The 13,757-nt window shown below is 37.9% G+C and overlaps 1 protein-coding gene across 5 annotated transcripts in view; it reads left to right on the top strand.

Moving 5' to 3' along the window:
* The window catches only part of MEMO1 (mediator of cell motility 1), an 83,219-nt gene that overhangs the window by 26,116 nt on the left and 43,346 nt on the right, over window positions 1-13,757 (top strand). For 3 of the 5 annotated variants that reach the window (XM_081156234.1, XM_081156236.1, XM_081156235.1), the window contains exon 2: window positions 7,275-7,356. In XM_081156234.1, the coding sequence (XP_081012360.1) occupies window positions 7,275-7,356 (82 nt within the window). Of the gene's footprint in view, window positions 1-7,274; window positions 7,357-10,958; window positions 11,001-13,757 lie in introns of those variants that run through there. The other 2 variants (XM_081156237.1, XM_081156238.1) reach the window with 2 other exon arrangements.

Raw genomic sequence — 13,757 nt, 5'->3', positions numbered from 1 at the left:
AATGGCATGGGTTAAATTACTTAATCTTTTAAAATACTATTTTGAGTAGTAAGTGTATGGTCATTCATGGTCATTATGAATGGATGCAATTTTGGATACAATTTTAAATACATGTATTGCAATCTTAAGGCTCATAATGATTAATATAGTAATTCTATTTTTGAGACTCTCAAAAGGAAATAATTTAAAATTAGAAATATACATATTATATAATTTTTTACAATAGTACAAAAAAATGGGAAACAATCTAAGCATCTTGTTAATATAAGTAGTGTTTAAGGAACCAGTGATCCATTCACATAAAGAAATATTATTCCACTATAAAATTTTCTTTAAAGAGTATATAATACAGGGAAATGCTTATGCTAAAATAGTATGTAAATAAAAGCAGGTTATAGAATTGTATATTATTTTAAAGACTAGAAGGAAATTTGGAAAATATAATTTTGGTGTTTTATAATTGTGAGATTACTTTTTTTCTCCCTTCTTAATATTTATTCCCCCAGTTTTCTGTATTGAACATATTTTTTTAATAATGAAAAAAATGGCACACAAAAATCAGTATCTTGCTCTTAAAAAAGATAAATCATTATGAGCCTTAAAAAAGAGTTTAGATAAGATACTATAACCAGGCACTATAAAGGGACTTAATGGCATAATTTGATTGGGAATTTGTTTATAAACAGAGAATAGGAGTGGGAATAGAGAATCCAAATTAACAGACTGTTAAAGGGATTAATGCTAAACCTATTTTCAGATTTCAATTTTGTAAATGACCTGCAGGGAGATGTACCTTGTGATCCTCCAAGTTTGCGGGACTTTTAGGTGTGAAATGCCAATGGAATTGGTATTAACTGTATAAAAATTTTGTGAAACTGTGTATGAGTGAGCAGAAAAGTGGTTAAATGGTTTCCAGTGGTATGTGCTAAAGATTGTTCATTTGGATGGTTATTTGCTCCTATGGATTGTATTCTGAACTACAAAGTTCAGCTAAAAATGTAAATGAATTATTATTTTTTAATGACTGTGGTATTATTTACTTATTTATTATTTATTTATTTATTTATTTATCTATTTATTCTCACCCGGGGATATTTTTCCATTGCTTTTCAGAGAGATTGGGAGCGGGGAAGAAGAAGGGGAGGAAGGAAACATCGATGTGAGGGAGACACATCGATTGATTGCTTCCTTGCACATGCCCTGACTGGGGCTGAGCCTGCAACCAAGATATGTGCCCTTGGTGGGAATTGAACCCGGACCCTTCAGTCCACAGTCTAATGTTCTAACCACTGAGCCAGACTGGCTAGGGCAAAATGTAAATTAATTCGTACAAGGTTTAAATAAATTAGTGGATAGTAAGGAATCCAAGATATTTGGATTTGGCCTCACCTTTGAGGCTTCTTCTATCAAGGAGAGCAGTGTCTGTTCTTCACAGCAGGGGTTTGGTTTGAGGCAGTACTGCTTTAGATTTAGTGTGATAGTTCTTGTTTTCCCAAGGGCGTATAACTTTCTGTGTGAGGAGCCCTATCATAGATACATAAAAACAAACAACATCCCTTGAGATGTATCTAAAAATAAGACTATGTTTTGTAAATAGCATAGTAATAAATTCTAAGTATGTGGTAACAGAAGGGCATCAATAAAAGGATTTCAGGAGAACGAAATGTTATTTATTTCTAAAATTAAAAGAGATTGTTGTAGTTGGTATGTCTTCTCAGAAACACTCTTTAATTTTTAATTTTTTTTTTAATCCTCACCTGAGGATATTTTTTCCATTGCTTTTCAGAGAGAGTGGGGGAGAGAAACATCAATGTGAGAGAGACACACCAGTTGGTTACCTCCCGCATCCCCCCTGACCGGGGCTGGGGATCAAGCCTGTAACCAAGGCACGTGCCCTTGGCCGAAATCGAACCCGAGACCCTTCAGTCCGCAGCTGACACTCTTACCACTGAGCCAAAATGGCTGGTGCATCACTAGCTCTTTAAGTGGCACAGAGGCAGGTAAATTCTAGGAAAGCCAAGTGATGGGTCTGTAGTCCTCCTCAGGCCTTTCCACCTGCATCCTCTGCCCGCTCGTTTAGGAACCTTCTTCACGTCAGGAGGTACAGAATTTCTATGGGACGGTAGCTCTTTATTATCTGTTGACTGAGAAAATATATGCCTTAAAAAGGTAAAACGATTTCATTAACACTTTTAAATGAATATTTCTTTATAGTTGATAGATCTTAAATTTATCTAGACATTTATTTCTATATTAAGTCTTGGTATGGATATAGGTTTGTAGAGTTCTTGGGGCCCAAGACGCTTTTTTTTTCTTTTTAAGTTTCTATTGATTTTTAGAGAGGGAGGAAGTGAGGGGGAGGGAGAGAGAAACATTGATCCTGTGCCTCCTGCTGCCTCCTGCTGCCTTCTGCCGCCTCCTGCCCGCACCGCAACCTGGGCATGTGCTCTGACTGGGAATCCAACTGGTGACACTTCATTGCAACCAACTGAGCCACACTGTCCAGGGTCAAGACCCCTTTTTGGTTGGGAACCATTGACCTAGACTTGCTAATAGTGTGGAGTCCACAGACCGGCAAACCTTGCTGTTACCTGCGGAAGGTGTTAGAAATGCAGAATCTCAGGCCCTACTCCAGACCTACAGAATCAGAATTAGCATTTTAACAAGGTCCTCAGGTGATTTAATTGCACATTGTTTGAGAAGAGTTCATCCAACAAATGATTTTTGCTCCGGTTGAGAAGACCATTGAATTTTTTGGGGGAGGGGTGCATGTGGGGATCAAAAAGGGATCAAAAAGGGAGCAGGCCAAACAGTTAAAAAAAAGACAATTTGGCTTATTTAATTACAATATCTTAGAATGGTTCTGTAATTAATTGCATAGTGTGTTTGTGTGTATGTGTGTTTAATATCTCTGTGGTTCTGTCTCCTTGTGAATAAACTTAGTGAAATATTGTTTGATTCAAATGGGATTTAAACAGAAGTGTTGCTGAATTGCTAACAGCACATTGTTTATTGTCTGTTTCTTAAGGAAATTCCTTAACATTGATCTTTTGCGATCCTACTTTTACTATTTTACTCTAAGAAGTAATGCCATTTGTCCCTCACATGACCATGGTGGAGTTTGGCTAGGATTTGGCTTAACTTTTCCATTCGTCGTTGTCCCTTCCAACCCAGAGGTATTTCAAAAACAAAGCACATGATCTTCATGTATTAAGGGCACCATATTGCCAAATGCCAGCCGCTATGGAAGAACTCAGATTCATTTTTTTACTTGAAAGTTTATAGATCAACAATTAAGCAACTATATGTAATAGATAGATTGGAGTTTGGCTTTAACACTAGGATCCCTCTGTAGAAATTGGTTCTTTTCCAGAAGGACTGATAAGAAAGCTTGGTTTAATGCTTAAAGTCAGTGAAGTTGGTGGCAGTTAGGTGTCTGAATTGGGAGATATTTTCTTTGCTCTTAAAAGGTTTTTCAGTTTCTGCTTTGCAAACTTCCGGTAATGTGGAAATATTTAGAGCAGTACTTATTTAATGTGAAATTTATTAGACAGCTAAAAATTTAATTTACTATTTTTCCTTGAGTTAATGAGATTATTTCATATAATATTTTTTGTAATTGTTCTTAAATTTAAGTTTTAGAAATAAACTACATTGTTTGATTGCTGAATCAGACTTTTTTGGTACTCAGACTTTTTGATATTTACAGATGGACTATCATAAACTTGACTTGTTTATGAACATATACAGGAGGATTTCCAAATCAGTACTCAATTAATCTCATTGATATTTGGGAAATACAAATTAGAGGAAACAAAGGGATACCATTTCCTATCCATCAAATTGGCAAAAATTAAAAATTCTGAGAGTATGTAATATTGATAAGGATATAGGGAAATGGAAATTTTTAACCATTGCTGATGTTGGAGAAATATAACTTAAACCAAAACCTCCTGCCACCTCAGAAAACCTCTCTTCAAAGGTAGAAGAGAAAGAAAACAATTTTATTTTTGAATAAGCATTAATCTAGAATGTGATGCACATCACAGGCAGTCTGCTAAGAGATTGCAAAGACCTACAAAGAACTCACCTTTTTATGTAGTTAAGTAGATACAACCAATTACATACATGCTTTCAAGATAAACTAAATAGTTCTCAAGCAAGAAGACTTGATGCCATCAATTGTCACACATAGTTTATCCTAAATTCATTTGGTAATCGGGGTGACCATATATATTGCCTTTAGCTAATTGGCTTATCCAAAGGAAAAATAAAAATTTTTTATGACAGGAGGTAATTTTGAAGTTATCTCTGTGGCTAGGTGGTATGCTCAAATTAGGCTCCCATCCACCCACAGAAACTGACCCTGTCTTCCTTGGTGATCACATTTCAAAGAGATGGCTACCAGGTCCTTGAGAAAGACAGTTGCTGGTTAGAAGATTTAGCTTTTAAAAAGATTTATATACACTTCAGAGGTATAGAGAAAGAATGTACAGTTACAACTTTTCTAAAGAAAGTGCTCTAAGGAAAGTGTGTTGGGTTTTTCTTCCCTTATTTTTAACAGGGAGAATTAAGCTTGTTATTTTTATTTGCCCTTACACTGATAGGTAAATAGATCCAGCTGATTTAGTGTGCAATTTAGCCATGTTGTAGTAGAGTTGAAGATGTGTGTGCCCTATGGTTCAGCACTTCTAGATAAATCCCACAGAAACTCTTAACACGTATTCATAAGAGACTTGAAGCATTGTCTATTAACAGTGAAACAGTGAAAACAACCAAAGTGTCTATGAACAGGAGGATGAATAAATCGGGGTATCTTCATATGTTACAGTGCTCTATAGCACTGAAGATGGGTGCGTTAGAGCTGCCTGTGTCCACATGAATAGTGTTTAACAAGGATGGTGCAGAGGGACATGAACAGTATATTTATATAACATTTAAAACATGCAGAACAAAATAATACATATTTATGGATACATATGTTAGTAAAAATATAATGCAGTAATGAACACTAAAACCAGTGTGCATTCCCTCTAAGGAGGGAAGTGTATAAATGGGATCAGCAAGAGATTCAACTGTGTCTTTAATGTTTTATTTCTTAGGTAAATAAGATAGAGTGTTAAGATTTAATTTATTTGGGTAGTGGGTCCATGGGTTTTTATTATTATTATCTAGATTATAGTAATGTTTAAATATTTTATGATTAAAAGTTTAAAAAGAGAGCCAGAGAAAAGGGGGGCCACAGAAATGGGGTGGTAATTGGGAAGAAATCAATCTGCTCGTATCACTGTTTGCAAGATGATGGTAATGGTCTAGCGAAGAGGGGTCAAGTTAGTGCAGGAGACTGGGACAGTTGTAAGAGCAGAGTCCTTGAGTAAGACAAACAGTGGGATCCAGTGCAGAAGTCATTTGTTTGGCTTTTGATAGGGGCAAGGGCAATTTGTTGAAACAGGAAGGAAAGCAGACTAAGTGATGGGAACAGGACGTAGTTCTCTTTGGAACATAGGGTGACTGATGTTCAGGTTTGCTTGGGATTGAGGTTTCCCAGGAAGCAGGACTTTCCGTGCTAACTCTGGGAAAGTCCTGGGCAAACCAGGATGGTTGGCCACCCACATCTGCTTGTTTTTTCTTGAAATGAAAAAACGTGATCATCTGCTTGGAGTGAGAAGGGGGTGAAGGTTTAAGGTAAAAGGAGAAGCTTCTATGAAATAATTCTATATTTTAAAGATGGGAGCGAATTCAGTAGGTTAATGTGGTATGATTTCTGAGCCTTGCTAATGGTCTGCTGAAATTTATGGGTATAATCTCAGAGTTCATGTGGTTGTGTTTCTTTTCAGTCCCATTTGGCTGTTCGGGTGGAGGTACTGTGTTGAGTAGGAAGTTGGTTTTAGCTCTGATTTGCCTGTGAGGAGAGGAGCAAGGGAGTGAGGTGACAGGCAAGGGGATGACTGAGTCTTAGGCAGGTAAGAAGTAAAGGAGAGGGCATGGTGGGCAGTGGACACTGGGGTGGTAGTTGGGGAATTCAGTCTGCTAGTGTCTCATACTTCCACACTAATGGCAATGATCGAGTAAAGAGGGACAAGTTAGTGCAGGAGATTGAGACAGTTGTAAGAACAGAGTCTTTGAATCAGCAGATTTCTAGGAGTGAACTGCAAAGATAGGAAGTGAAGAGAGGGGATGCTGGAAATTGAGATTTTTGAGGTAGTGTAGATACTGGCTATTGATATGATCATGGGAGTAGGGGGCTGGAGTGGATGGAAGAAAAGTTTATTGGGTGTGGGAATGATTTTAGAGCAGGTTTTGGTGCTCTAAAAAAATTTACTCAATTATTTTCTTTCACATACTAACAGTTTTCTGCTTCTTGTTTTATTTTGTTTAAATATCCCTTCAAATTGTAGATCGTATTGTTGTTGTTCTGGAATGAATACTGTTGTAAATAAATAAGCAAATGGCCCTGGCCGGTTTGGCTGTGGTCAGACCTTCAGCCTGTGTACTGAAGGGTCCTGGGTTTGATTCCGGCCAAAGGCACATTACCTAGGTTGCAAGCTGGATCCCCAGCCCTGGTCGGGGCATGTGTAGGAGACAGCCAGCCAATATATCTCTTTCACGCCAGTGTCTGTCTGTCTGTCTGTCTGTCTCTCTCTCCATCTCCCCCCTCTTCCTCCCTCTCTCCCCCTCTCCCTTCCACCCTCTCCCCCTCTTTTTCCCCCTCCCCTCTCCTCTCTCTTCCCCCTCTCTCCCCCTTCCCCCTCCCTCCTCCCCTCCCTCTCCCTCCCCCTCTCCCTCCTCCCCCTCTCCCTCCCCCTCTCTCCCCTCCCCCTCTTCCTCCCCCTCCCTCCCCCTCTCCACCCCCTCTCCCTCCCCCTCTCTCTCCGCCTCTCTCCCCCTCTCTCCTCCTCTCTTCCCCTCTCTCCCCCCTCCCTCTCTGTCCCCCTCTCTCTCCTCCTCTCTCTACCCCTCTCTCCTCTTCTCTCTCCCCCTTTCTCCCACTCTCTCTGAAAATCAATGGAAAAAATATCCTTGGGTGAGGATTAAAATAAAAAGCGAATATCTAAATGCAAGCTTAGTTTAATCAGCATGTGGCCCCACCATACTGCTTCTATGGAGACTTGGTATGTAGCTGGTTAAGTTTCGGGTATTAACATCCAGACTGATGTCCCACTGCCCAGTAAGCTATTTTGGTCCCAAATAGGTTCAATGAGGGTTTTGTGTCCTATATGATCACCTACAGTACATTGCTTTGCTGACTCGTCTCCCTCTCTCTCTCTTTATAGGACCGCAGCTGAACGCACAGCTAGAAGGTTGGCTTTCACAAGTACAGTCTACAAAAAGACCTGCTAGAGCCATAATTGCACCGTAAGTTTTAAGGGTTCTTACCCAGAATATTTCACATGTTAATTGTTAATAAAGAATGAGTATCTACAGGTTGAGCTATAAACCAAAACCCAAAAGATATGTTGAGCTGACGAAATTATATTCAATAAATTTCATGACTCCCGTGGCTTTCACTTTAACTCAAGGATAAAGGAAATTGGCTACTTAATTTTCTCAGATGCAGTAATTTCAAATTTTATTTTTGGTAATAAAACTGACTTTTAAAACAGAGGGCTTTTTACATTAGTTAGACTTGATTTTGGTGAATAATTGATGTAAATGAGTAAGCTTGATTTTAAACATGAAAAAGATCTACTTTAATCCAGATAATTTTTAACTTTGAAAAATATGCTTTAACCATAATACGGTGCAATATGGAATAGCAACCAGAGTTTTGCCAGAGGGGTAGATTTTCTTTTGTAATGAAAATCTGTGACTGTTTTGTCTTTGTTAGAGGGTTTTTTAGAACTAAGAGAGAGCAAATGTACAGTTTATGATGTGTTTGTATGATATGAATTCAGTTAATTTTGATTTGGTTTCCAGTGCTAATATTAAAAACACATTGTTTTTTAAGCACATGTTAACATTTTTCTGAGAAGAGTAAAAGTTGGAGTTTGTGGAGTTTCTACTCACAGCAGCAGCTTTTATGACTTCTGTTGAGTTAAGGTTGGTACCCTGATAAATAAAAAATAGTGAAAATAATAATAGCAATCACTTATTAAACAATATGAGAATTAAATGATTAAATACACATCAAGAGCCTACACTGTTTGGCACGTGATAAGTGTTCCATAAATGTTAAGCATTTTATGTACCAAACATTTTGTTAAGTACTTGATTTGTATGTTCTAACTTGATCTCATTTAATGGATACAGGGAAGCTTTGTGACATACAAGTTATTTAATCTCTTGTGCCTTTGTCTCATTAGTATAATTGGAATAATAGTACCTCCATGTTGTTTTTTTGATGATTAAATGAGCTAATCTTTATTGAACTTTTAGCATAATGACTTGCAGCGACTTATTTAGTCATTCAGCAAGTATGTACCAGGCTAAATGCCAGGTACTCTTCTTTGTGATGTTTTTTGAATAAATCAGAATGTGTTCTCTCATAATGCTTGCCTTTTAGTATGTGGCGAAGATAGACGGTAAACACTTCAATGATTATATTCAGTGTCAGGTGCTAATGGGTACTAAGAAGAAAAATAAAGCAAAAAAGAGGGTTGAGTGACAATCTGGGTAGGGAATTGCTACTTTTATGGTAATAAGAATAGGTCTCCTAGATAAGGTAATGTTTGAGCCTAAATGGTGCACTGCCCAGGGAAAGGGTTTCAGGATGGAGAGCAGCAAGGACAGAGGCTCTGGGGCAGGACCTGCTTAGTGTGTTTGAGGAAAAGCAAGGAGGCCAGTGCAGCCGGAGTGGTGCGTGTTAGTGAAAGAGCAGTGGATGAGACAGGCAGCAGGGGCTAGGTCATGGAGAGCTTTGTAGGCTATCATAAAAACTTTGGTTTTTATTCCAAGTGAAATGGCACGTCATGAGAAGTTTTCAGCAGAAAAGTAACATGACCTGACTTAGGTTGGAAAAGGATTACTCTTGCCGGCTGTATGGATGTTCTGTTCTGTGGGAACAGGGAGTCCAGTTTGGGAGGCTTATGAGAATAGTACAGAAAAGAGGTGACACAGTGGCTTTGACTAAGGGCTAGTGGTGGAGGTGATGAAAAGCAGTATATTCTGGATATGTTTTGAAGGTTAGAACCAATAAAATAGAAGAAGAGTTAAGGGTAACTTAAGCGTTGGCCTGTGAAACTGGAAGAATTGCTTCTCTACTGATAAGGAGCAACTGGGTGGAGGTGGGAGTGGAAGTGTTTATGTAGAATCGAGGATTTGACTTTGACCATGTTAATGCTGAGATGCCTGTCAGCTACCCCGGTGGAGCTTTCACATGGGCAGCCAGATACATGAATCTCTACTACCGGGAAGAAGGACCAGGTTGTTTTGGTGTATATATCACAGGCTGTGAATTGCCTGGGGAGGAAAGTAAAGGTAGAGAAGAGAAGAGGTTCAGGACTGAGCCCCTTAGCAAGCCAACTTTATTTAGGGGGCAGAGTGAAGAGCATTTGCAAAGGAGACCCGGGAGCAAGGAGGAAAACCAAGGGTAAGCGTGATTCTGGGAGGCAAAGGATGAAAACGTGTCGGGGAGGAGAAAGGGGTCAGCTGTGCGGATTTCTGCCACTTGGTCAAGTGAGAGGAGGACTCGGAATTGCCGTTAGTTTGCAGTGTGGACATGGCCGGTTACCTTGGTAAGAACAATTTTTTTGGGGTGGTGGGGATGAAAGCATGGTTGGTGTGGTGTGGGTTCAAGAAAAAGTCAGAGTGAAATGAAGATTGTGAGTATAGATAGTTTTTTTGAGGAATTTTGCTGTACATTAAGGAAATAGGGCAGTGGAAATATGGTGTCGGGAGAATTTTTATTCAAGATGGAAGGTACTGAAGTGAGATCTTTGTGTGAGAAACAGTGGCTCTCTTTGTGGTAACGCGTGAGCCAGGTTCTGTTGTCTTGTCCCTTACTTCGCTGGTATGGGACTGTTGTGGTACGCTGCCTTCCTAGTTAAAACTTGTTCCAAACGTGGGCGCTGAGCTGAGTCAACGTGTAATTAACTTGAGGGTAGTTATTCATGAAGAAGTACCTAGACTTGTTTTCTTTTTGTAGTTAGTTTAAAATTGAAATCATTGGCAGTGGCCCGGGAAGTGAAATGATGAGCCTAAGTTATAAATGTATTGATTTAGAAAAGATTTCCAAGTTACCTTAAGTTTTAAAAAGAAAGTTTGAAAATAGTTTTGGCTTTGGTTTGCATGTTTTTGCTATATAGTGACTTTGTAACGGTAGTGCACATATAGGCAAATCCATTTTGTTAACATACGAAAACTAAGTAGTCATTTATCTTATGTAGTTTCCAGAAGTAATTATTTTCCTTTGCAGAGTTACTTTTTGTTTTTGAGGTAGAAAAGTAACAACAGATATTTTATTGTTACATAGGCACAAAGGTTTTTTGGTAAGAATACGCTTATATAGTACTTAGAAAACTTAAAATTTTAAGATTTCTGCTTTTATTGTAAATCAAGTCTATCAAAAACATACTTTAAATTTTTATAAATTCTAGCTCTCTGGAACCAACTTTTCTTAGATTTTGCTTTATAGGCATAAATCATATAAGGAGAACCTTAAGAAAACAAACTCAGAACGCAGCGCACTTTTTAAAGTGCTTAAACAGATTGCTCATTTTTATATTGATGTAGATTAAATAAAATGTCATTAAAGAATAAATATTGACCCATAAGCCAACTGTTGATCAATCTTAATAGATTCTAACCTATATGACATATAGGCAGGCACATTTGGGGGATTCAAAATAATTTAATTTGATTAAAAAATATCCTTTGCTTAAATTTAAAACTACCTTACTTATCTCGAGGCACAGGAGACAGTATGTGTCTCAGGGATATATATATTGAAATGATCTCATGAACTAGGAGTTCCAAAAGCCTTTCTACTGTGACTGCCAAAATTGTTGTTTGTCTTGCAGTATGCAGGGATATCTCAGCAACCCTTAGAATGGAGCTTGCAGGTATGCATCACTTAAGAAACCTCTTATTGAATATGAAAATATAATCATAATTGGGGAAGGGGCTTATTTAATTATATTTTTACTATATAGCAGATACTATGCCTTATTGAAGCCTCCCCTCATACATTTAAAATAAAGTTTAACTTGTTAGTAGTTAACCTAGTAGGAGTAGTATGGAATAAAGGATACTTTCACTTTTCATTGTTTACCCTTCTTTATTTGACTTTTTTTTTACTGTGTTCCTGTATTACTTTTAATGTAAAAACTAGTTAAAGAAAGTTAAAAGGTTAGAAACATTTATATAGAACACCAGGTTGTGTTTAGTGAAGCATACCTGTAGAGCTCTCCCAGTGTACATCATGAGACAATGAATTTCCACAAATGATGTAGTTAATTTAAGGTACTGGAGGTAGTCACCTTGTTTATTTCTCACCCTTGTTTACATTAAGCAATAGGTATTCGTGCCAGCATCTGAAGTCCTATCTATTTTGGCAGTGAAAATATCTAGATATGCAATATTGTGGTTAGTTTATTCCTGTTCGACTTGGATAACTTCAATAACTTTCTTTAGCTCATAGTATTGTTTACTTAATGTTTGTGAGATTCCATTTTGTAAAAATAAAATATTCTGGATAATGACTGTCTAACTGGACATTTTGGGGGGATATCATCATCTGTTCATATTGTTTATTGAAGCAAGAATCTTGAGGGCCGTTGAGCAGTGCCTATGAAAGAAAATAATAAAAGGCTGGGCACAGCAAAGTAAAATTGAGAGAGGCAATGTGGAGGCTGCTGCTTCTGCAGATTGTTTAGGGCCAGTGTCATCAGGTTGATTCCATATGTTCACAGGTGTTTTTACATTTATTTTGTAGCTTGCCAGGTCATACTTTAGCTTAAGTAGATCTTAGAGACTTTTCTTATTAATAGAGATCTTAGTTCCTCTGGTCCAGTCTTCTCATTTCATCTAGTCCAGTCTTCTTATTTTGCATTTTTTCTGCTATTAAGTCGAACTAGGAGTATGAGAGCCTGATTTTGTTGAATCCAGGTAAGGCTTCTTTTATTATTCCCTATATTTTCTTTGATGAAAAGCCTCTCATAGAATGTGAGGTAAACTCTTGGCATTCACAGTTTATACTATTCACCTATAACCTTGGCTTGGCATTCTGAGACTGAACAAATGAAAGTTCATGTCATGTAGTAACTGGTAATTTTCCTGACATAGGTATTTAAATCACAGCACACTGCAAGGTTGCTGTGTGGGAAACTGTCACTTAACCTGTGAGTGATCATGGACAGTGACCTTGTACCCTCCTTTGACTGCAGCTCTGGGGGGGGGGGCACAGAAATTGTGGACAGAGAGGAGCTGGATTTCCCAGTGCAAAGGGTCTACTGTGTAGGAGGAAAGGGAGAAGCAGAAGCACTCCCTGTTAAAAGCAGGATCACTTTTTAGAGGCATGGTTTAGCCTAATAATTGTAGATATTAAAGTATAATTTTGTATTTGCTTTCATGAAAAGTTACATTGGGAGCCAGGGTGACCTGGAAAAGTTAGCATGGGTGACTTTGTGTTTGGGATTTTAATAGCCTTTAAAAGACTGACTGGGACATACTTTTACGATGCATACTCAAATTTTTATTGGTCTTCTGGCTATTAAGTGTAAAATAAAAAAACCTTAGATGTTCCCTTGGTGAAGCCTCCTCTATTAGGAGTGATCCCTTAATGAAACTTGTTTCCACGTAAATGTAGAATCATAGATTCTATTAGCAAAAGAAGGAGGCAAGAACAGAGGATCAGTGGTGAGGTTCCATCATCATTACTGTGTCTTTCTTCATGATCATATATCTGGGCCAGGATAAAGGAAAGTATTAGGAATTCTCTTCTTTGACTATGATCTTGGTCCTTTCGTGAATTAGATTTCCTCATCATGGAGTTTAAGATGGATGGTATACTTAATGACTTTTTAAAAATACTCTGCAATGTATCCTCACTCCAAACTAAGACTCTTCCACTCTTCAGAACTATTTTGTCTTTCCTTCAAGTAGACTTAAGTCTTCAACTTCAGAAAGACTGAATTCATGAAATCTGAGTTCTCTTATAAAACATATTTACCTCAATTATGTTTTCAAAACTGTTGTCCTTCCCTGTAGTCTTATTGGAGGTATGATTCTTCTAGGTTTTATATTTTAAAATTTTTTTATTTCTAATTTTTACTTGAAAATTTCTATTTATTGGTTGATTTTTCTTAGGAGGGGGAAATTTTGATTTGTTGTTTTACTTATTTATGCATCCTTTCAGGTTTTTGGTTGTTGCTTTTCCTCTCCATGGACTCCTTCCCTTGTTCCTTCAAATGTGGTTAAGAATGGGTTCTGGAGCTCTACGGCCTGGCTTTAATTCCTGGGGCGGCTGCTTACTGTCTGAGCAGGTTTCTTAACCTTTCTCCTTTAGTTTCTTCATCTATAAAATGAGAAAAATAATAATTCCTATCTCATAGTGTTGGTGTAAGGATTAAATGAGTTAGTGCTGTGAGTTACACAGAAGGGTGCCTGACCCTCGGTCCACGGTAGTTTTACCGTAATCAGAGCCATCTTCCTTTTCCTCCTCACCCTCCTATGCCTGCTCTGTCACTAAGATATGTCAGTTTCCCTTTTTAGACTAGAGCATTCATTTCTCATTTCCCACTGCTACTGACACCATTGTAGACCATGACGTTACTACCTCATGCCACAGTTTCCAAGAGAGCTTTACTTAACTCCTGCTT

The sequence above is a fragment of the Miniopterus schreibersii genome (genome assembly GCF_964146895.1).
Source record: "Miniopterus schreibersii genome assembly, chromosome: 13".
NCBI classification, from domain to species: domain Eukaryota; kingdom Metazoa; phylum Chordata; class Mammalia; order Chiroptera; family Miniopteridae; genus Miniopterus; species Miniopterus schreibersii.
The sequence above is the reverse complement of the archived record's forward strand: the minus strand, read 5'-3'. Positions and strand labels throughout refer to the sequence as shown.